Source organism: Porites lutea, chromosome 6 (genome assembly GCF_958299795.1).
Source record: "Porites lutea chromosome 6, jaPorLute2.1, whole genome shotgun sequence".
Classification (NCBI taxonomy): domain Eukaryota; kingdom Metazoa; phylum Cnidaria; class Anthozoa; order Scleractinia; family Poritidae; genus Porites; species Porites lutea.
This window is the reverse complement of record NC_133206.1, coordinates 277,576-301,321: the sequence shown is the minus strand read 5'-3', so window position 1 is coordinate 301,321 and position 23,746 is coordinate 277,576. Positions and strand designations below refer to the sequence as shown.

Here is a 23,746-nt window from a genome sequence, read left to right as displayed (position 1 = left end):
GATCATTTATTTCGACAGTGCCGTTTCGTATGGTCCGAAATTGTAGGACCACACTCATCAGGCAACTTCAATGCTCTTCAATTAAATGAATTGAGCGCTCTCCGAAATACGTTCTACCCAGAATACAAGTATTTACATACATACATACGTACATACATACAAACATTTATTTCACGTCCCCACAGGGCTTTTCAGTGAAATATTTAACAAAATAGAATGACATGAAATAAAACAAAACAAAACAAAAAAAGGGTTCTACGTCTCTAAAAATTTAAATACAGGAAGTTAGATTAATTAAATACCTAATGATTAAACTATTTAGTACTGGCCAGCTGTGTTTTGTGATCTTATAAATTCAAATAGAGTCCATCAGAAGTCTATTTCTCATCAGTCTTAAATTGCGCTAACGATTGGCTTAACTTGATATTTTGCGGCAGAGCGTTCCAGAGAGATACTATTCTATAATAAAGAGTTCTTTGGCCAGTTGCAGATCTAAATAAAGGAATATTTAACAACTGAGAGTTTCTACTTCAGCTGGTTGATACAGATGAGAACTTAATAAACTGATCAGATAGATACTCCGGGACAAGGCAGTTCATGAATTTAGATGCCATAATTGGATAGCGATAGTACAGGTGTTGTTTAACTGGGAGCCACTTGAGTTGCCTGAGAATGGGAGTTTCATGGTCGTATCTCTGGCCCACGCTAACAATCTTACAGGCCAAGTTCTTTGAATAAAGGTCGGAGGGAGTATCCTATTTTGTTTTTTAGCATTATTCTGGCTCATCGTTTCTGTTTCTACTAGTAGGTTAAAAACAAAATCAAGCGTAAGGACCCGTAAGACAAAAAAGTTGAAAACTGATGCCTTCGGTTCTTGTATCCTGCAAAATTAATGCACATTGCGAACACACACTATGAATGAACCTAAGCTAACAAGGGCAAATTTTATAAAGTTCTCAAGATAAATAATTACGATAGTTTTGGAAAGATAGTGAGCTTTTTATGCCAGGCAAGGCTTTTCTCTTTAATCTGATCGCTTGATTTTTGCCCTGACCAGCTGCAGGTAAGGAATGCTTGAGCAACTCTTTCCTGCTGAGCTCGCCTAATTGAATGGTTTTCAAAGTCTCGGAAATGGCTTTCAAAGCAAAATCCTCTTTACTCCGCATATCACTGATCTGAGAAGAGCTGACTTCTACGTTGTTACGAGAAGGGACACTGTTTTCAGGAATCCACTCATCTGAATACCGTAAAGAATCAATCGGTGGCAGTTGGTTTTTCTTAACACAAAAACTATTGTGAACCCAAAGGGATGCATATTTACGATGAGATGAGCTTACCAGCGTCTTCGTTTGTGCTGAATGTATTAGCAGGTCTGTGTTTACGTCTTTCTTTAGCGCAGAAAAATTCGTTGCACTTTCATACAGTGCAGGCTGTTTCTGTTTCTTCTCTTTCCAACTATCTTCAGTTTTGCACGGCGGGTTTGGCAGAAAAGGCCAGTAATATTTTTGCACTGATTGGACTGAAGACCGAATTTTCACGTTACGACTCAGTTCACTGAAGGCCCGTTCTTTCAATTTCGCACCAGATTCGTCACTCAATCTAAGACGCATTTTTGACGTTTTACCCGGCTTCATATTATCACGAGGTCTATCACGCAAAAGGAAAGGACTGCGAGTAGTACACTTCAAAGACGCACTCAATATAGTGTCGTTATTTTCCAGTTCCCTATTGGAGGATTTCAAACATCGTTTAGATTCCTGTTCTTTATTGTATTTCTTCTTCTGTTCTTCAGTCGCCATCGTCGTGTTTATGTTTATCTTCGACGTGTCTTCTTGATCATGGTTTTCTCCACGCTTTTGTTGCTTGTTGACAGCATTATCTTGCTTTTTTATCCGCTCTCTGGCCTTAGTTTTTTCATCACCCTTATTCTGTTTTTCGTGGCAAGATATTGGAAACATGAAGTCGCTTTCGTCGTCGACTGAGACCTCATTGACAACAAAGTCCAAAAAATCCGGGCCATCATCAGGGCGACGCGAAGAAGTGACACGACTTTCCATCGTCATGTACACATAAAAATAGTGATATCCATCGCCCGTTTAAGAGTAGCCAGACATCTTGAACCAATCACAATGCGAATGCCCCGTTAATATGTTTTACTGAATGTTGATTCTCTTCGTTAGTTTGAAAAGCGAAGAAAATTAGGATGTAAAGTAACAATACCGACACCTGCTTTTTATTGGTTAACAACAAGGCATTTAATTTTATGGGTATCATCACAGCGGAAAAGATGAGTTGAAGACCAGTGCAGCCTTCAATAGTAAGCCGTTTAACAAGACGAATATGTAACAAGTGTCATTTTTGGTTGCTTTTAGTTTAATCGATATTTTTGTAACAAATTTAATTACGAAAGAGAAAATAATCAAGATGTTTATACCAGCATATAAATAAAAAACTACACATAACTACTATAATTAACTAATAGTATATAACTAAAATAAAGGAGTAGACGATATTACAAAAAATAAACAGAAGGTAAACAGACTTTTCATGTTATTTGTAGATTCTGGCTATAACCAATTACTAATGAAATCCTGTTGATATTTGTTGAAGTCATAATTTGAATTGATCAACAGCATTGCTGACTCAGTAACAGAGAGGAGAAGTGTGACATCACGTTACCATGGAAACACTATTTCTGGATGACAACAGGCAGAACGGCAGAAAAAAATGGCTGCAGTCACATCCAATATCTGCGACGTAAATAAAGTTTAACTTAAGTTAGTGTCAAGTCACGTGATGTCATACCTAACTGTAGTTAGTGCTTTCGGTCGACATTGCGGACACGCAGTTAACAACAGTTAGTTCTAATTAGCCTATGTAAATGTTTTGTTTGTTGTTTTTGGTTTCCCCCTCGCTTCCCGCTTGGTTTTTATTTTGCTTATTTATATATGCCCATCTCGCACGTGCGAAAAGAAGTGTCACATTCCGATTGGTTGTTTGTTTGTAAACTTAAGACTAACCCACGAACCCTGCTTGGGTATAACTATAGTTAGTCTGTATTGTTTTGGATCACCAAGGCGTAAATTTTCTAACTATAGTTAGAGCGAACAGAGAAGCGGTCACTTTACCGAAATAGCTAACTATAATTATCCCCGTCTCTTAAAATTAACTATAGTTAGTAGCCCAGATGTGACCGCAGCCAATATGTTTATTTTAACAAACAACAACTTTGCACGTGCATCACGCCTGCATCACGCGATTTTGTGCATTTCTTTGCCGTCGTTGCACTACTACGACATGAAACTTCCTATTTTCACGAGCCCACTTTATGGAGTAGGTGAACACAACACAACAATTGTCGCTCTCTTTTTCTAAACTTAGATAACGATAGATACGGTCCCAAAGAAAATTTCGCCAGGAGTTGCCAAATTAAATGAAATTGAATAAGATCGGTTAAGTTTGAAATAGTTCGAATAGACTTTTAAGTGACTTTATCGGTTTGTTGTTATCCAAAAATTTTGCGACCTTGGTAACCTGACGTAACGACTTCTCCTTTCTATTGATTTTGCAAAAAAAGTACATTATTTGTTTCTGAGAAAACAAAATAAACAGAAAAAATGATTCAATAGGAAAGCTACTGCGTTTACCCACAATAACTAACCTTCGGCCTGTTGGCTAAGCGTGCCTTTTGTGTGCCTTAGCAGTGACAGAATCTAATAAGCCTGGTAAAACGGTAACTACAGCCGAGTGGAAAGGACTGTGAAGCATCAAAAAAAGACAAACTAATATAAAATACAAACAAACAAACAAGAGAAAGTAAAAAGTTTCTGTAAGATATATATTTGGCATAATTAAATGACTATAACAAAACAAGACACGTCACCAACTGTCAGTTGGAACAACCCAAAGGATCAGAAGATGGATCACACCCCGGGGAGAACATTTCGGTCGATTTAGGATAGGTCAAGTGTGCTGTGAGGGAGGGAATAACAATAAAATACCCTTTTAAAGCGAAGAAAACACAAAAAGGACACTTTCATGTGAGTGACGACCAACTCAAAATGGTTTCAATACGAATTTTTTCTTTTTTTTTGCATGGACATTCATAAAGCATAGAATCAGCTAAATCTAGTTGAATTGTTTTGTTAGTGCACTAAACAAAAACTCAAAATAGCGTAGATTCTTTGTTAATTAGGCATGCATATTTAAAGCTTTAAAACTCTAATCACCGCTGCACTGGACTCAGTAGAGGATGTTAGCATCAACAACGAGTACGAGTACGAGAACGACTTCAAGCCGTACTCGTACTCGAAGTCGTTTTCTCAGCTTGTTAGCGATGACACCGAGTTCGAGTTTATAGAAAATAAAATTATGGGATTCCGCATGACTGGGCGCCAAATTTGAGTCGAGGTAGCGCTTCCACAACAATTTCGAAAACAAAAAATGACTCTAAAAAACGTTCAAGACTGCTTGTTACTCAGTGTTTTGAGAGCCCGACGGTCTATCCTCCAGTTTTCAAAGGAAAATCGATTTTTCGAGGTAACTCGAAGGATGGTTAGTCGCGGTCTTAAAACACACTAAAACCCATTAAATTCAACACAACAACCACACTGGATAAACAAGTAAGTATTCTTTATTGATATCTTCGACTGTTGGGATATTTTCGACCAAATAATGGCAATTTTCGGGGTTATTTCGTGAGCCTGTGAGGCCTGTGGAGAGACATGAAACTTTCCCGGGTAAATGCAAATTTACTCTGTGTAGGAAATATCGCGTTCGGTTGCTTTTCCCCGACTTCAAAAGCAGTATTTTACATAAAACATACTAGGGTATCTAAAAGATAGTAATGCTGCGGCACATTCTGTTGATACTGGCATTAGTTAGGCAGTGAGACTTGAAAGAATCAAAAATGACATTGAATGTCCTATTTACATGTTGGAAAGTACTAGAATAATTACTATCAGTCTATAGAAAGAACTCGTGGGAACGTTGTTTAGAAAATGATCAAGTGGTTATCAACTCTGGCGGGTTTTCGCACAGTAAATTGTAGGAAATAATAGAAAATCAGATTGTTTATCCATATATTTAATATGCGGTGCACGATATTTTTATGGAAACACAATACTTTTCTTGCTGTTTGTTGCACTTTATTAAGTAACAGTTATTTAGCTATATATTTATAAAAAACAACAACACAAAAAACAGAAGAAAAAAGAAAGCAATTAATAATTCGGTAGGACTCGAACCCGGCACCTTCGACTCGACGCGACTACACCTAACCACTTCATTCCGAAATCGTTAGGAAAAGTCTTTCATTTTATTCCTTTTCCATGAAACTTCCGCCGGCAAGATGATCGCCAGCCGCATTAACCGAACTATTAACTGTGAAAAAGCAATGTAAACGCATATTCCATGGCAATGAATGAATGAAAGAACATAATTATGCTTTTCAAAACGCCGATACACGTCCTCGTCTGCAAAGTAGGACACAAAACATATGTTTCGTTATCTCGATTTCCGCTGTTATTTTGAAGCGAATGGTCAAAATCAAATCCATTTTCGGCTCATACAGTTTCTTAAGAATAGCATTGCATGACATTTTCTCACTTTCACATCACCTGCTAGCAAGCTGGAATTTGTATATCCCCCGTGTTGCGGAGTCGAAGAGCAAATGCTCATCTTCTCGTCAGGTTTAACACCTGGACGAGTCAAAGGCTCTTGAATTGAAATCCAATCCCCAAGTTAACCATCGTACTCATCTGAAAGACTCCTGCGTGTCTTAAAATTTGGTTAAGACTTCTAACCGTGCTGTAGAAAATTTGGCACAAAGAAAACTCTAAGTCTGAGCAGCGAACGATGCACTCTCTCACCCACCGAACTTTCCCGTGTTTTTATTTGAGTTGTTCGTGGCGCAATGCACTCTGGTTAAATGCAATGCATTGTGGTAAAAAATGTGGTTAAATGCAATGCATTGTGGTAAAAAGTGATGAATTCGAGAATTCGTCGCCCCTTATATATTTCCTTTAAATCCTGATTATGTTGCTGCTCGCTCCCTTCGGTCGCTGCGCAGCAAATATAAGGAATGTTTAAGATGATAAAGAGAGGCTAGAAACGAAAAGAAACTGCATTAAACGATCGGAATTTACCTTTGAAAACCAGCTCTTCCCAGTCGTTCTACCCACTTCGAGTATTTGGTGAGAACTCGTCGTAGTGCAACTTGACAGGACGACTTGAAAACGTGGAGATGCGCAGAACGGATGCGCAGTACGCAAAATCGCTGATCTCGTTTTAGAACTCGTACTCGTTGTCGATGCTAACATCCTCTAGAGTACTCTGAAGATGACACGAAGCGTGGGTTACCGGCGTTACCTGGGATATTTCCTACCAATCGTGTATCTGATGAACCGTGTTCAATCAGAGTGTTCAATATAATACTCGGTATTGGCGTTAAACAAAAGAATCTCCGCCAAGCAGTATTACGTCTTCGGTTTCTACGGGTGCTATTAAAAAGGGTTGACGTGACGTACATATACAAGATAATTGGTTAGGGTCCCTCAGACGAATAAGATAACAAGATACATCATCCTGTAAACTCAATCATTATTTTTACGACTTCATCACAGAACAGGCCGAGAAATACGTTGAAACAAACAAATCTGCTTGATAGATCTTGGGTAACCTCTACAACACGAAAAAAGCTTGGTGTAACAAGGTCATCTCACTCTCAACGGAAAAATTGCCAAGCAACGACTTCTAAGAATGACAGTTCAAGAGTTAATTTATTACAATTTACACAATCATTTAGGAAATATTTAGGAAAGCCATTAATCAGAGAAGGCTTATTCATTTATCAAATAATATTTTTCTCGGATGCCATTTGTTTCAAAATTAGTAAAATCTCGGCATTCATTCTTAACAGTGCCAATCAAAAGAATGACTTGGTAGTCTTCAGTGAAATGCAGATATTTGTATTATTGTATTTTGTTTTATATACGTTAGTAAATTCCAAACCCATGTGACTAAATTCCAGTTTTTTTCTCTTTGTCTGCGTTTACTCTCCTTTAGAAGGACCAAGTGCACAATTTCTTAATTAGGACAAGACAACGTCGAGAAATAAGGCTTTTACATCCGAATCACCTCGTTTAGGGAACAATCAAGAACGGATTATAACGATTTCAATATCGCTATAATAAACTTGAGGGTCGACAACCGCGTGACGTGACACACACTCATCAAAACTGGTCCACATTTTCACTCCTAGTTGTTTTGATTGGTATTTCAACCTTTTTGAAAGAAGTGTAAAAATTAATCCATCCAAAAACTGCTGCTGAAGGTGTTAACGAATGCAAAGATAATCCGTTGCTAAGAAACAGTCAAAATACCTTTTCGTACAATCTCATGCAAATTACTAGTCGGAAAAATGGCCCGCTGTTAGAAAGGTTGTGTTGGTTACGATGGAGTTCAACTTCAACTCAGCTAAGAACAATATCTGCTCATTGACGCTCTAGATGATAAAGGAAAGAAAAATTGACGATGACAAGGGATGAGTATCGTGGTTACAAGAAAATGCTACAATTCATTACAGCGGCTGCATCGGCTACTGCAGAGCTGCCCGCCAGCGAGTAGAGCTGTCTCTTGACTTGAGCTTAAGTTCTAATTTATATTTCCGTTGCCGAAATTATTTTTACAAACTAGAGATTTAGACACTGATAAATACTAATTTTGAAGTGACGACAGTCACAGTTTTAACGGCGAATTGGACCGGTATTACACTAGCTACGCTGGTAAGGTTTAACTGAATTATATCTCGGCCACGTACGATGAGTGCTGCTGATAAATGCGACACAGGAACGCTGCTGTTGCCGTTTCTGGATGAATCAGGCTGGATACATGAACTGAGAATTGTTATCTACCTGATAGCATTATTATGGTGCTTTATGGGAGTTGCAATCATCGCTGATGTTTTTATGTGTTCTATCGAAACGATTACAAGTAAAACAAAGCAGGTCAAGGTGGCTAGGCAAGACAGTGATGAAATGGACGTGGTCGAAGTTCGAGTCTGGAATGATACAGTGGCTAACTTGACGTTGATGGCTTTAGGGTCATCTGCCCCAGAGATCTTACTAGCCATCTTTGAGATCGTTTTAATCAACGGCTTTAATTCAGGAGAATTAGGCCCAAGCACGATTGTTGGTTCTGCGGCGTTTAATCTTCTTGTAATCACAGGAGTGTGTATTATGACAGTACCTATGCACGAGCAGCGAAAGATAAAAGCCGTTAAAGTGTTCGCTGTAACTGCAACGTTCTCTATTTTAGCCTACGTTTGGCTTTACATCGCTTTGAGCGTGAGTTCTAAAAATGAGATCGAACTTTGGGAGGCAATTTTTACTTTTTTGTTGTTTCCTATTCTGGTTGTTATCGCTTATATTGCCGACAAAGATTACTGCTCAGGAAAAGTTTCACCGCAAGACGCAGGAGTACTTGAACTGGGTATGTGAATCTAATAATATTTCCACTTGTATCCGTATAAAGTTTCGGCACTTATGCTATATATAGGAAAACATGTTTACTAATTGAACTCACGTACACACTGTACGTGATAAGATTATAAATGGCCTTGATTTCGCTGATTGCGATTTGTATTTTCTTGGACACGAAACAATATTTTTAAATAATTTGGAATCTGTTTTTTAAAATGCCTATATGAGTCGATCGCTTTGAAAGTGTATATAAAATTAGAGTAGACACGTTGCTATGCTATATTAATGATTACCAGATTGGCGTTTTGAGGTTAAACAAGTGGGAATTTTTTTACTACAGTGTGTTCGTAAGTTTCACATATGTACGTTCTTTAAAGATAGAAAGCACAATCGAACTGGTTGCCAAGATTTTGTGCTAAAAACAATAAGTGGAAAACGTTTATTCAGCTGTCACATGGTAATAAATAAACAAATCATTCCAAAAACGTCTCAGATAATTTCTAAAATGCTGTTATGGATCCTGAGCAGTACTGTTCCAGACTCTACGGCATTCCAAGTTTCATTTGGGCCAAATGCACCCTGTTTTTCACACATTTTCAAATGGAATGAAATTGACTGCTAGAACTTTGTATCTGTGTGTATCAATAATTAAAATCTTTCATCAAAGCAGGTGAAAGCTTAAATAATTATTTCTGTAGTTCTACAATATCACAATACAAACAATTTTTGTTGAAAAGGCAAACCTGTAAACAAACAAAAAGGTGAAAATGGAATGTATTTCAGTAATGCATGAAACCAGTCTTTATTTTTAACTCTAGTTATTAAATGAAAAAAGTTCTATAAAGATATAAAATACATGCATCAGACATAATAGCACACTTGCATAATAATAATTTCCACACCTGGCTAAAAAATCACAGTTTGTTGGCATCAAATTTGCCCACATCCAACCAAATCTTAACTGTGGTCAGACACGATGACCAGACCTGAAATCAAATGTACTATAGCCTACTATCATTTTGCTTTTAGGAAAAATGCTTCCTGCCCCCCTCTCCCCCTCCTCCATATGAAGCTAAAATTCAATAATTGTTAAGTTTTGCCATTATGGAGTTAAAATTAAAGATCTGTGGTAGTTGCAGCTTGACTTTATTAAGCATGCTGTTTGTATACATGTCCTTATGATAATTTACTTAACTACATTCCTTTGGTACAAAGTTTGTATCATTATGCCAGTTAATCTATTTTATGCTTTTGGATTATATGGTAAAAAAGAAATTGTTTTGAGGGGAAATTTAGTTTCACTTTGACTTTAACATTGCAATGTAAGCTTAAAAACTACATTTAATTTTTCTCAATAACTGTGCGGATTTCCTCCGAAAATGTTTACAACTGGTATAGGATTTACAGAAGCTCCAACCAATTGTGGACCAATTGTGGAATTGCACACATAACCGTATTTCCAGCAATAACAACTTGCCATCTGTCTCCTCAAACATTTGAAAGTCAATATAGATTTTGTAAGAGTTGTACTAGTGTCTGCATTATCAGGCATGACCAATGGGAAAATAAGAATAAGAACTACATGTATAACAGTTTATTTTAATTTTTCAAAATTATTTTAATCATCCTGCAATCAGTTAGTCACCTCCAAATTGAAATTGAAAATTTAAGGAGAAATTGGGAATTTAAATTGGTAATAAAAAGAAGACACACAAAATTAAACAAACAAACAAGCAAATAAAGTATGTACTTGTGCACGTCAAAACACAAAAGATACTTAAAGGAATAGGTCAGTGTGTTCCTCTTTGAGGTATTGGATTGAAAAAAGACATTTTGTAAGATATCAGTATAAATTATATAGGAATCGGTACAATTACTAACCATGGCTGAATTGAACTCTTGCAAAAATAAATAATTTATAGTCTTGGTTTCAAGAGTTATAATTTGGATGTGTGGGAGCCGGCAGCGATTTTCTGCACACATGGACAGAGGACAATGAATCTGTTAAGTGTCAATGCCATTTTTGCAAGTTAATTATAGAAAAGTACATAAGAAAGACAGATTCCCCCTTATCCACACTGTGATAAATATTCCTTGAATGCAGTTAACTTACATAAACGATGTGACTTGAAATCTTTGATTAGCATATCACACTAAGAAATCACATTTGTATTTCTTCATAATAATAGCTGAGGGTACAAAAGCATTGAAGACACCAACAGAAGACCCAGAAGTTGAAAGTTTTATCAAGGTACAATAAAAACCTAGATCAAGATACATATATCAACAAATAATTGTTTGAGTCCAATACAAAAAAACTCTTGGTATAGCAAAAATAAACTTTGTTAGATATGTTTAATTTACCACATTATGTTCCTTGTGAACTCATGTGAATTCACATTAAAATGTTTGAACTTGTGTGTTACTTTTGTATGAAACTGTTGCCACATCGTTCAACTATTGCTGCAGCTCTCTAACTGTCAAACCGTTTGTCTCTGGCTAATTACTTTACGTCTAGAAATGTTTTAAAAATTAATAAATTTTAAATGCCAAATAATGGAATTGTTAGTCTCCCTGAAATGACATGAAAATCTGGTCTGAACCAAATACCCCACCCTTCACCCCACCCCCAGGTACCACGGGTTTTTTCCTTACCTCATTCCTGATAGTTCGGAAGCCGGAACACAGAATATATATATGTATATCAAACTATGTTTATCTTATTGTAGGTCTTTCGAACTGATACAGACCTTTGAAGCCAGGCTAGTTAAAAGTTGTATGAACTTCCCTCCCATCCCTCCGGTGTACTCTCAAAACAACCCTACATCTCGATCCAGACCTTGGCCCATTCTATATTATTCTAGACTGGGCAAGCGCTGGTCTTAAGCGTATGTAGCGCAGATAAGACTGACCAATGAATGATTCTGTACGTTTTATTTGCGATATTTCCTGTTTTTAAACATTGATTTTGTCATTTAACTGTGCCAACGACTGAAATAAAGAACCTGTTGTTTCAATTTCTTCAACGTGATTTAGGAATAACTTCATGGCTGCCGCCATCAGGTAACCCAATTTTTCCTAAGGCTTCAACTGACAATTATTTTTCGCGCTACCACCGCCGGCGTACCTTGGAGTTAATCCAATAATTATGCTTTTAAATGTTACTGAATAAATGATAACAAGGAAGTCTACAGAAAAGCAAAGAATTCTTGCTTATTCAAGCTTAGCAATATAAATGAGCTTCATATATCTAACATACCTTACTCATCAGTCATAAGAAATAGTTTTATAAGAATTTCAATGCAAAAAAAACTGGCTTAAGCTAACTGACACACCTGTAAGTGAGATTCGCATCAAAATTTCCATGAAGTGTTTACAGAAAGGATATAGAATATCTTCCGTTTTAGCCTGAGGATTGCGCCCAAGGAACAAAAACGATCAATGTCGGTCGGGCCTGGTGTGACGGCAAGCCCCGGTTCAATCGGTCAGCAGACTGTCTCAGAGACCGCGAATCTTTAGATTTGGCGATATGGCATGATATGGGGAACGAAGCAAACAAAGTGAGCGAAAGGATTTTCAATATGCAAGCGTTGAGTTGTGTGGGTTTATCGCGCTGGTTTTTGTTTTTATTTTTTGCTTCGTTCCACATATTTTAGAGTAAAAGGGAGACTCTGACGGTGGTGTACCTGTTAACAGTCCGGGATATCCCTAAATTTAAGGACAGGGCGAACTGGTCACGCGACACTTTTCAACCAATGAGAAGGCGCGCTTGTGTTTATCAACAAACAAATCAAAACATCGCCCCAGTGATCAAAAATTTTCAAAACAACGGACGGAGTCGGACAGAATTAAAGATAAGCTTACAGTACTCGTCTAGGTTTCACATCTAATATTTCAAAGAAAACATTTCATGTAAGAGAATAAGAGTATTAATCATTGCAAGGAATCATTGGGGTGTTCGAACCAGGATCCGCCCTGGTTCGAACTGATTCCGGACCGATCGCAGAGGTCGTGGCTTCACTGGCATGGCTTGCAAGATTTTTGATAGAAGCAAACTGGTCCCGTGTAAAAATAACCTTAGAGAGAGTGTGAAAATTTGTTGAGATCGTACAAAACAGGATTGGTACTACCTATTAACTTCTACAGGACAAGAATCAAAGAACCAGTCATCATAACAAGAATAGAAAGTAGTTCAAATTTATTAACTTTTGTTTTTTTTTTTTTGGTGTTGTTTCGTGTTGACTTCACGCATCTGGTGCTTTCTTTGCTTGCTGTAGTACCTGCAATGTTTTAATTTTATCCCAGATAATTAGCGCATGTTCAATGAGTAGCGAAATACATCATTTACAATTGAGATTTGCCTTCTTTCTTTGATTGTTTTTTAACGGTGGATGAACATTTGGAGAGTCCAACAACATTAAATCTTTCAAGATTAGTCAATTTCAGAAACAAAGCGGTTATCTACCTTGCGCATATGTTCTTCAATTTCATGCCCGCAAATTCGGCAAAGTGAGGCGAGATGTTGGACGTGAATATCCATAAGACTAATAAAGTTGTTTTGGCCTTGAAAAGAAAAAAGGCAAAGGCTCGTACTCATGCGAAAAAAGTAATAACACGGCTCTGCGAGAAACCCGGGAGTGGAAAACGTACGTTTTTTGGACCAAAATTCTAGGTTGTCTACCATCCCCACATTCAACATGATAAAAATAATCGATATGACAATCGAGGAAAAATATCTAGAACTTCGTAAAAAATCTGTGAATCGAAAAAATAATAGATACTTGTTCACCTACCTTGAAGCGACCAAAATCGCGTCTATACATCGCGTTGTTTAAAAGATAAAAGAAGAAATAAGCCACAAAATGTGCTGAATATTTCACAAGACACTTCCAATATGGCTTCCGATACGCTGTCCACTTAAAAAAATTATGTATGCCTCATGAAAAGTCTTAAAAATATGCCTGAGAGCCTCGAGACGATGACTGCTTCTGTCCGACTCCGTCCGTTGTTTTGAAAATTTTTGATCACTTGGGCGATATTTTGATTTGTTTGTTGACAAACACAAGCGCGCCTTCTCATTGGTTGAAAAGTGTCGCGTGACCAGTTGGCCCTGTCCTTAAATTTAGGGATATTCCGGACTGGTTAAGGCGCGATCAACGGCGCGATTTATTAAACCAAGCACTGATGTTGGAAATGTGGGTTAAAAAGGCAAAACTGAATAGATTGGTTCCATCTTGTTGACCCAGAGCGAGAAATTCTTCCTATTTAGAGAGGGATAGAACAACTGACAAGCCCGAAGTTAGTTTTTCCTTGAAAATATGGTCTCCCTGCTCTAAAATTGAGAAGCTTGTAATGTACGTGTATGAAAAACTTGCCATATGAACTGGGATTTTTTCAAATGTGGACTCACACTTATAAAGCAAATTGCTCACTATTCCAACGCGCGCCTTATGACAAGCAATTCGACTACGAATGTGGTTGCTAAAATAAAAGCAAGATTACAACTCACCAATGCCGATGCAAATGAAGTCAATAGACGACGAAAAAATTGCAAAGGAAAACGAAAGAACGAAGCAAAGCCACTTTTTAAAAACGTTGTGTGACCTTGAACTTGATTTTCCACTTTAAAATAATGTTAATAATAAAATAATTTTGATATTAATTGACAGAGTCTGCTGCACAGAACCCTCTAATTGGTTATTCCTTGACTTTAAACCGAGTCTAACCGTTTTTACTTTGAAATTGTGTTTCTTGTCACCCCCCTCCCCTCCCCCCACCACCACCACCACCACCACCACCACCTCCACCACCACCTCCACCACCACCTCCACCAGCCCTAGCCCATTATAGGGTCTGATGCTACAGATTCTTCGGTTAATCTCGCCGCAAAAACCAAATTTGGTGGCTGTTGTTTAACTAATGAAATGTTGTTTTTGTTTGCTTGTGTGTTTTTTAATATTTATAGGAGGTTAGCCGTAACCCGGATCTCAGTGAAGATGACGCTGCTATGCTTGTGGCAGCTCATATAAAATCCAAACAACCCAAAAATTACGGCTACTATCGCGTCGGCGCAATACGAAATATAGGAGGCAGTCATAAACTGAGACCAAAAATGGATTCCAAACTTAGAGTGGTAAGCAGATGGGGAAATTATTTCATTTCAGTATTGACTCGGACAGCTTTATCACTAGTTTGAATTTATTTCTTCAAAGTAAGCCATGCGCAAGACCAGGTATCTATGGTCACCTTAATGGTCACTTATGAATACAACACTGAGCATGCGCAACAGGCTCAGGGGTGATCAATGGAGCACTCAATTACGGCACTTTTAACAAATATCTTTCAGTTAATAAGGATAGAATTATGAAACTTATCCGTGAAATTTTGTATGCTTAAAAAATAACATTAAAGTTGGGAGATTTTCTGTTTTTTACACTGTTTATTTTCATCAAGAGCCATTGTGGCTCTTGTTTTCATTTGATAACGGAGTGTTAAAAATTATAAAGATTGTACGGTATCTGTACTCTGAGTGCCTAGATTATCATCCTCTCCTGCTGCTGGTCTGATAACACAAATGCAATGTTGTTCAATCTGTAGATTTACGAGGAGTTATCTGAAGTTGGGTTTTCATCTTCTGGTGCTTCAGTCATAATGAGTCATGCCTTAGGTAGGTTCACTTCTCAGCCGGCTTACTACTGCGGACCCTGCGATGTAAGTACAGTATATGCATCTCCTATGAACAATTCCCAGCACAAAAAGTATTACCTTATTATGGGAAATTGACGATGCATTAATGCATAATTTACGTCGATGTTAATTTAAATCTCACTATTTTACATCATTGTTGTTTTACAACACCCTTATTTCAATAACAAAACCTCGTCTGCTCATAGTTCCTCTATCAACGCCTCGGAGTCACTATCTGACAGTTCTTAGGCCTTAGGAATTGAGTTCAAAATGTCTTTCGACTGGTCTTCGTATTGATCCGTTTCCGCGAGAGGATAGCTAACTTCTTCGGTCTTTCTTCTTCATGGAAATGCTGCTTTTTTTTCTTTTAGATATGTATGTTGCGAAGTTTGTATTGCAGCAAATTCGCGTAAAATGAAAAGTTAGGCGCACATTGTTTTCGAAAATTTCGCGTAATTTGATGTATGTAAACCAAACTTTTGGAAAATTCGCGATAATTCTCTGTAACGCAAATTTTCTTCGCGTTGTCAATGTGCATCGTTAATTCCAAATAATGAAGTAACACGCTGCTTTTATTTTTAGCACGTTGCCTGCATGAAAGAAAAACAACGCTTAAATTAAACGGTTAACCACCAGTGGTCGGTTGATCCTCTGTGATAAATAAACATACACATTATGCACAATAGACAATTTCATATAAATGCTTCCAGTTTTAATAACCAGTTAGTAAGAATAATATCTCTGTCAGTCTTAAAATTTCTGCTTTCAGTTCTAAAATTTCTTGTGTTTTTTTGTTGCTTCAGCGGGAAAAATACAGCCGGCTCGAGTTGAGTTTGCTGCTCCTAAGTGTGCCGTTCTTGAAAGTGATAAAATTGTCAGGATTGGAGTGAAACGAACTGGCAACACTAAACTAGCCACAAGTGTAAAGTAAGTGCGTTAATGCCGAGCATAAATATTGATCCAGTTTTCAGTCCCTCGATCCCAAACCAAAGTTCAAGAAAACATGAAATTTGTCGTTGTGAATGGGTTAGCTTGACTTAACCCTAACCCTAATTCATTCCCAACGATCTTCATACAGTAAATAAATTAAAGCTTTTTACAGTTTCCAAGCCATTGTAACGATATGGTGATGGCATGGGTGGCTGGTCGCGTACATTGCGTCAGAATTCGCAGTATTAAAATTCACCTTGACTAAAATTCCGTTTTAGTTATGAAACTATTAATGGCACAGCTCTGGCTGGATCAGATTACGAGGCAAAGAAAGATGTGCTTGTCTTCAAACCTGGAGAAACGTTAAAACATGTGGACATCACAATTATTGATGACGACGAATGGGAAGAGAACGAGGTGTTCTTTGTGAAAGTATCAAGGTTTGATTACAAAGACGACACAGTGGAAATCGGAGAACAAAGTATTACAGAAGTCACTATTATAAATGACGATGGTAAGAAAACAGAGAATTAGTCAGGTCTGTAGGTGCGGGTACTGGGGAGAGGATGTAATCTGGCCGGTGCGCAATCACATGGTCATGGCGACTTTAAAGTCGCAATAAAACGTGATCTGGTCAGTGCAAATTGTATTTGGCACAGGTAAGACTCGAGTGGCAATAAAACAAGATCTGCTAATCTGTATAACACCCGCCAAAATATACTTGGGGTCCATACCAGAGGGTTTCTTGTACAGCGCAAGATGACAGACACCAAAGAGTTTCTTCAGTAATTCCTTCACCTAAAGGAAGAGTCACTAACAGTTATCTTAATAAGAGTGCGCCCGGGTCAATCAAAATCAGGGCGGATAATCCTTCCTTTCCGTTTGTTCATCACTTAATTTACGTCAATGGATGCTCATTCTGGATATTTGCTCATTTTAAATTATCATCATTATCATCATCATCACAAATTATTATTATTATTACATACCTTTATTATCTTATTCATCATCACGGAGATCAAACGAGGATTTGTCATTGCACGACATTTTAGCAACATCCCAACATAGGATAAAATTAATATTTGCTCCCTCCATGTTATTGTCCCTAGTTTGAACAAGGCTTTTCGATGATGTGTTAGATCTAACAGAACACAGTGCAAAGGTTGTGAACCAGAATTTGGCTGATAGTCAGTTCTTGGACCAACAGTTTTTAATTGTTTTGCAACAGTGAAAATTAAGCTAAATTAGTTCGAATCCTGGGTAAATGAATAATCTGCCTTCTGGTTTCTGGTTAATGGCTATGTCCAAGCTGTATTTTCTGCTACTAACGCTTGATAAATGCTATTAGTCTTTTTCTATTTAATAAAGCACTTCTTTTGTGATTAAATCATTAGAACCTGGAACCTTTTCGCTGGAGAATCCAAGCTACGTTATAAAAGAAAGTATTGGCAAAGCCTTTATCAAAGTTGAACGGACTAATGGAACAGATGGGAAAGTAGAGGTTACATGGAAAACTACAGATAAAACAGCAGTGAACGGCAAGGATTACCATGGAGGGACTGGCGCCCTAATTTTTGAGCATGGCGAGCAAGTAAAGCACATTGTTATAGACATTATTGACGACAAAGACTTTGAAAAGGACGAGACATTTACAGTAGAGCTCACGGGCACCTCGGATGGAGCCAGTCTTGGACATATTAAGAGTGCGGCAGTCACTATCGTCAATGATGACGGTATGGTTATGTTGTAACAACTCTATCTGTTTCTCTTTAGCAAGGCGCGCCACTGATCCTTTATTTTGTACTATTCAATGCTTGAAAGAGACTCTGCTTGAGCGGTCAACTACTTTATTTATTACTACGGCCTTTCTTGCGATGGGTTTTCATGGAATTCTGGAGCTAGTAGGTCAAATGTTTTTCGAATTAAAATACGAAGACATTGTCGCCATTATTAATCCAACAAATCTGTTCTCGTTCGGACTGTTTCAGTGAATAAATTTTTTAACCAAAAGAAGGTTTTTGTAAGTATCCAAGGTTTTCAGGCACTTTACAAAAGTGACGGCTATATTTTTCTTAATTATTATTGTTTCTCAACACATAAAATGAGGCAAACCAGGCCTTTATGTTGTGTTCATTATAACCTACTAGATATTTTTTTTCTGTTCAGAGTATCGCCGCTTGTTTGACCGTGTGGTAGCATTGACACATTTAAATCTTCGCCGTTTGGATCTCGGATCCGAAACATGGGGCGCTCAGTTTAGAGAAGCCATGTCAGTAAATGGGGGAGATATAGAAAACGCCACTACACTTGATTACGTCATGCACTTTCTCACCTTTGCTTGGAAGGTATGTTCAACACTTTTCCTTTCCTTTACATGATTCTAAAGAAATAAACAATGGCATCGACCCACCCGGCACCAGTTTCTTCAGCCTCAGTGTCTTTCAAATTTCTGTAAAACAATGATAGCTTTCCAGGGTAAATGGCCATTGTATTTTTGACACCTAAGAGGATAAAAAAAATGCTCAAATAGGATATTTAAGGGCCTGTTTACATGAAGGTGGGGGACCCCAGGTAGGTGGGGTAACCCGCCTGTCCATATAATCTCTCATTTTAATTTTATCACGTTTACTTGATAGGTGGGGTGACCCGCCACATGTTACCTCACCTATCTGGGGTCCCCCACCTCCATGTAAACAGGCACTAAATGTACCCTGTGTAAATCATATATTTTGAGGGGTTTATTAGTTTACTAGTTACAGTCAAACCAGGTCAAGCGTTCCCGTCGCTAACAAACTAATGAATTCATTAATGCAAACATGATTTCGTTTGTTGATTCACTAATCCATTCATAATATGAATAACCCAACAGTCAAATTGGACCTCGATACAATAATGAAATATTGATTTGGTTTATGAACAAAAACTACCTGTTCTTTATTCTCGTCTGTTGTGTTCAATCGTATTTGCTTCCCCTTTCCTGCCGTTAACGATTGCGTTTTTCATTGCCTTTAATCAAAATAACAGCTAGAATAGACAGACCACAAACGCAAAGAAACTGACAAAGGCCGAGGATCGAAATACACCAATCACCGCTCATACACTGACTTCAGTTTTACCGTAGTGTTTTCTAAGAGGCCAGGTCTGTTGCACTGATTACTGGCAGCGAAATGGCGTACATGTAACAGTTTGTTTGGGTTTGAACTTCAGAACTCGCCCACACTCGACTCTTAGAAAAAAAGAAGAAAAACAAAATTCTGAGGTCGACTTGTGGAAATTGTAGTTTTTCAAAAAACAGTAATCGAAGCAATGTTCGATTATTGAATCGAGGCTAAATATGAATATTGGATTGTTCATTTTATGAATGTATTATTGAGTCAACAAACGAAATCATTTTTTCGTTAATGAATTCATTAGTTCCTTAGCGACGGGAACGCTTGACCTGGTTTGACTGTAATAGTTTTATGTCATCTCATTGTTATCAGGTAATCTTTGCAATATGTCCTCCTTGCACTTGGCTGGGTGGCTGGCTTTCCTTCGGTGTCGCTTTAGGCATGATCGGACTTATCACAGTCATTGTTGGTGATCTTGCTACAATATTTGGCTGCCTTATTGGACTAAAGAACGAAGTGACAGCCATTACGTTTGTAGCACTTGGTACCAGCCTGCCGGATTTATTTGCGAGTAAGAATGCGGCTGTTAATGAAAAGTACGCTGATGCTGCTGTCGGAAACGTGACTGGAAGCAACTCTGTGAATGTCTTCTTGGGCCTGGGAACGCCTTGGGTCATAGCTTGTATTTATCATACTGTCAAGGTAACGTTTTCGGGAAACTTAGCTGGCGTTTTGTTCAACTAAGTTTTTGCCCCTACTATCTCTTTGAAAATAACTAAGGCCTTTGCAAAAGTTCACATCTTTCCCCCAAGTACAATTGAAACCAGATGTGAGAGTTCACTGAAGTATTCGGCTTTTCAATTCCTCTCGTGCTCTACTCTTAGGTTCGTTGTCACCCGTTGTGACAAAAGCCGTTGGAATATAAACAGGTCGCGCGCGAGGACGCTCCCCAGTTTTCCACCTACCTCTAGACTTCCCCTGGTACAATGCGTTTTCCAGTTAAATTTTTCCGAGGAAATACAGCGTGCGTGGGGTACGTTTATCACGACAAGATAGGGTGCAAGGAGGAGGCAGCAGTCAGCTTTGAAAACGCATGAATTATACGTATCGACTGCTCCGTTAATCATCTAAATCTTTATTTTCAGGGCACAAAGTTCACAGTGGACGCAGGATCTTTATCGATAAGTGTTGTGACGTACAGCATATGCGCGGTCCTTTGTGTCAGCCTCCTAATGGTGCGTCGGTACACCAAGGCCATGGGCCGCGCAGAACTCGGCGGGCCAAGTACAACGAAGTACGCGTCAGGTTTCTTTCTGGTAGTCCTGTGGCTTATTTATGTTCTTATATCATCCTTAGTTGCCTATGAAAAAGTTACATTTTAAACGAATTCAAAAAGCAATATCATGTCCACAAAACCTTCACTGCGTTTAATTAGAGAAACTGCGGAGCAGCCATTCTGAAGGCGTTGGAGGTACATACAAAGAAAATACCACTGAATGAATATAGGCGAACATTTCACCTTGTCAACTGTAAATATGAATCCCATCGCACCTTGTCGATATTTATTTCCAAAACAATCATGCTTCTTGATAGTTCTGAGATTCTAGCAAAAATCGTTTAATTTTCCGTACTCCCTAATGCCACAGTATTTGACAAGCAAAGAGTGTTTTACAACAGCGAGGTCAATATCTAAGTTAAATAAATCAATGAGCATGTTGGCTTAGACCCTGGTATTCACTCGAAAGCCGACAGAGTGCATGGTCAATCGACTGGAATTTTGTTCCTCAATAGTGCCCACTTTCATTGGCTAGCTATATAGTTAGGGAGACTTGACGTAACATAAAGTGTCCTGAAATTATATTTTACGTGTTCATCCACGCTGCTTGTTCTTGTTCACTTACGTTCCGGGGGGGACTGCAATCTGCAATCTGTAATTTATATTTTATAACTTTATTTTTCTTGATCATTCTAAAGTAATTCAGTTGATGTAGAAAATAATGCGTATAGTAATATAATGGCATATATTTAAAGCTTCCCCGTCTTTCTCGGCATATGGAAGCCGGTCCCAGTACCCCGCCCCCGTGGGCATCCATGGTGTAAAAGTGTTGGTACTTTTCGAGCCCGGAAACTGCTGCTCAAACTGCTCTAATTTTCGGTTCTTGACCACTTTTTAACAACAACCATTTGAGCCTGAAATCGAAGTAGGTCCTAATTTGGAACAACAACAAAAACGACACTTGAGAGTGACACTTGGAGACCCTAAAACTGCGCCCTACTGTTAAATTTTGTACTACTAATACTCTAAAAACTGCTCAGATCAGAGGACTTGGAGAAGGGTTTTTATTTTGCTCACAATTTTGTTTAATTTATTATAAATAAAACTGGAAGGGACCACACTCGCATTTTCTTAGATGAGGGGCTTTTTCTCTTCTTAAAGTAAGAACATGTTTAGGTTTAGTTGGCAACATGTTAGTTCTTATCACCTAGCGTGCGACTTTAGTTGCCTCTCATCCACCCTGTCGCTGGGGATTGGGATAGGCGTCTGTGTTCGCAGGCTGTAATATAAGCAGATCAGTTTTGACTGGATGTTAATAAAACGTGGAGCGGAGAACGAGCACAAAAGAATGGGAAAATGAAAAATGGGAAACCTAACTTGTACCCTAGCCCTATCAGTAACTTCATTTCCAGTTCCCATATTTTACCTTTTCCCGTCCCCCGTCGTTGCCCGTTTTGTCCATTGTACCTCTAGTTCGGCCGTTGTACCTCTCTTATGAGAGAACTTAACACTAATTTGCATAAATTTGTTGTCTATATTTGGTAACGAATCATTGGCGGCGGCTCTTTGAAAAGTCTCCTGAGCTTTAAAAAAGCGGACCAGGGAACTATTTCTTTCATCATTTGACGATGTGGTATTAGAAATTAACTGTTTTTCAACCAGATCGTTGAAATATCTTTAAAATATTCTAGAGGTGTAAAACTGTCACGAAGACGCAATCGTTATATAAGGGACTGTGCAATAATTATCAGGAGGGGGGGGGGGAGGCTGAAAAACTAGAGTTATCTAGCAAAAACTTAGACATTCCCCCCCCCTCCAAAACAAAAAAAATAAGTTCTAACCCCCCTCTGTTAAGTTAAAAATAACGTCGCACCCCCCCCCCCCCCCCTCCCACCACACTGGTAAACTCAAACTGGACTGAGATGCCATCACATCTTCAATAATGACAAACGTTATTATGTAACATCTAGTATCGAGAAGGATGTTGATCGCTTGATTGAAGATTTAGACAAAGCATTTGCTAAGTACCGGGGTGCTTACCACACTGGCTCAAAATCTAAAACTTCTGAAGCCAGAAAGAGCAGAGAAAAAAATCAAAGAAGAGGAGATTGAAAGCTTTAAATAACAGACGAAAAAGAGCTTGCATTATATTTAGATCCTTGGGAGGAGAGCCTGTTGAACTTTGTTATGAGCCAGAGATATATATGGAATTCAGCAAATTGATTCAGTCGATGAAGAAACATTACTTTTATTCACATCAAAAACCGACAAAGCTTGTCTACGAGATCTGTTTGATTCCCATTGTTTTATGGGGGGAAGCTGAAAAACAAGTTCATGATTTTTGCTTTACATAGGATCAGCTCAATTAATTAGAAGACGGGTTAAAATTGATAAGTTGTGAATTTGCTTTTCATTTGATGGAATATTTTCAATAATCGTTTAACAGCTGTTCGTATTGATATTTGTTACAGTCTATCATGATGCCTGTATTGAGAATCTTTTATTGCGTTTAATTTTATTTACATTTCGAATAAAACTTAAGGCCCCCCCTCCGTCAAATGAGTGATTTTACTTTGAGCCCCCCTATCTTGGCAGCAATTTTATGTAATGTCCCCCCCCCTCTAGTTTTTCAGCCCCCCTCCCTCCTGATAATTATTGCACAGTCTCTAAATCGTGAAAATTGATTTAAGGGCCTGTTTACATGGAGGTGGGGGACCCCAGGTGGGTGAGGTAACCCGCTTAGGTGGGGTAACTCGTTTGTCCATATAATCTCTCATTTTAATTTGATCACGTTTACATGATAGGTGGGGTGACTCGCCATATTTTAACTCACCTACCTGGGGTCCCCCACCTTCATGTAAACAGTTCCTATAGTTAAAAAACTGTTGTAAAGGTTGGTTTTAGTTTTTGCAATCATCGCCCACTACATCAACACTCATACATGTGCGCCTACATGTGCGTTCTACGAGTAAAAAAAATTATAAATACGTTACTCGCTGCTCCGGGAGGATTCAGATGAAGGAATATCCTGGATAAGTTATTTCAACGCCATTTTCGTTTCGACAAACTGACAAACTACTTCCCGGTAAACGGCTTTTGTCTCTCAAAACTCCCCCACTATCCCGTGCACAAATCAGATTTGTATGCGCGATCCACCATGCGCAGAAGGTCATCACGTTCTCTCCCCAATCTCCCACTCGTTCTCTAAAAAAGGACGGTGAGCAAAGTTCGGAGAGTGATGCGGTCTTAACTAATTCTTTTAG

At 38.3% G+C, this 23,746-nt stretch overlaps 2 protein-coding genes across 2 annotated transcripts; one reads left to right on the top strand and one right to left on the bottom strand.

Annotated features, from left to right (window-relative positions):
* Positions 1-858: 858 nt before the first annotated feature.
* LOC140940741 (uncharacterized) lies at positions 859-2,215 on the bottom strand. The gene has a single exon (XM_073389703.1). The coding sequence runs from the start codon at positions 2,061-2,063 to the stop codon at positions 957-959; it is 1,107 nt and encodes a 368-aa protein (XP_073245804.1). The 5' UTR covers positions 2,064-2,215; the 3' UTR covers positions 859-956.
* Positions 2,216-7,252: 5,037 nt separating this feature from the next.
* Positions 7,253-21,085, top strand: LOC140940461 (sodium/calcium exchanger 3-like). Its single transcript, XM_073389437.1, has 10 exons — positions 7,253-8,490; positions 10,670-10,731; positions 14,446-14,613; positions 15,078-15,147; positions 15,971-16,094; positions 16,376-16,611; positions 17,492-17,830; positions 18,264-18,442; positions 19,580-19,909; positions 20,353-21,085. The coding sequence occupies exons 1-10, from the start codon at positions 7,821-7,823 to the stop codon at positions 20,587-20,589; spliced, it is 2,415 nt and encodes an 804-aa protein (XP_073245538.1). The 5' UTR covers positions 7,253-7,820; the 3' UTR covers positions 20,590-21,085.
* Positions 21,086-23,746: the final 2,661 nt, after the last annotated feature.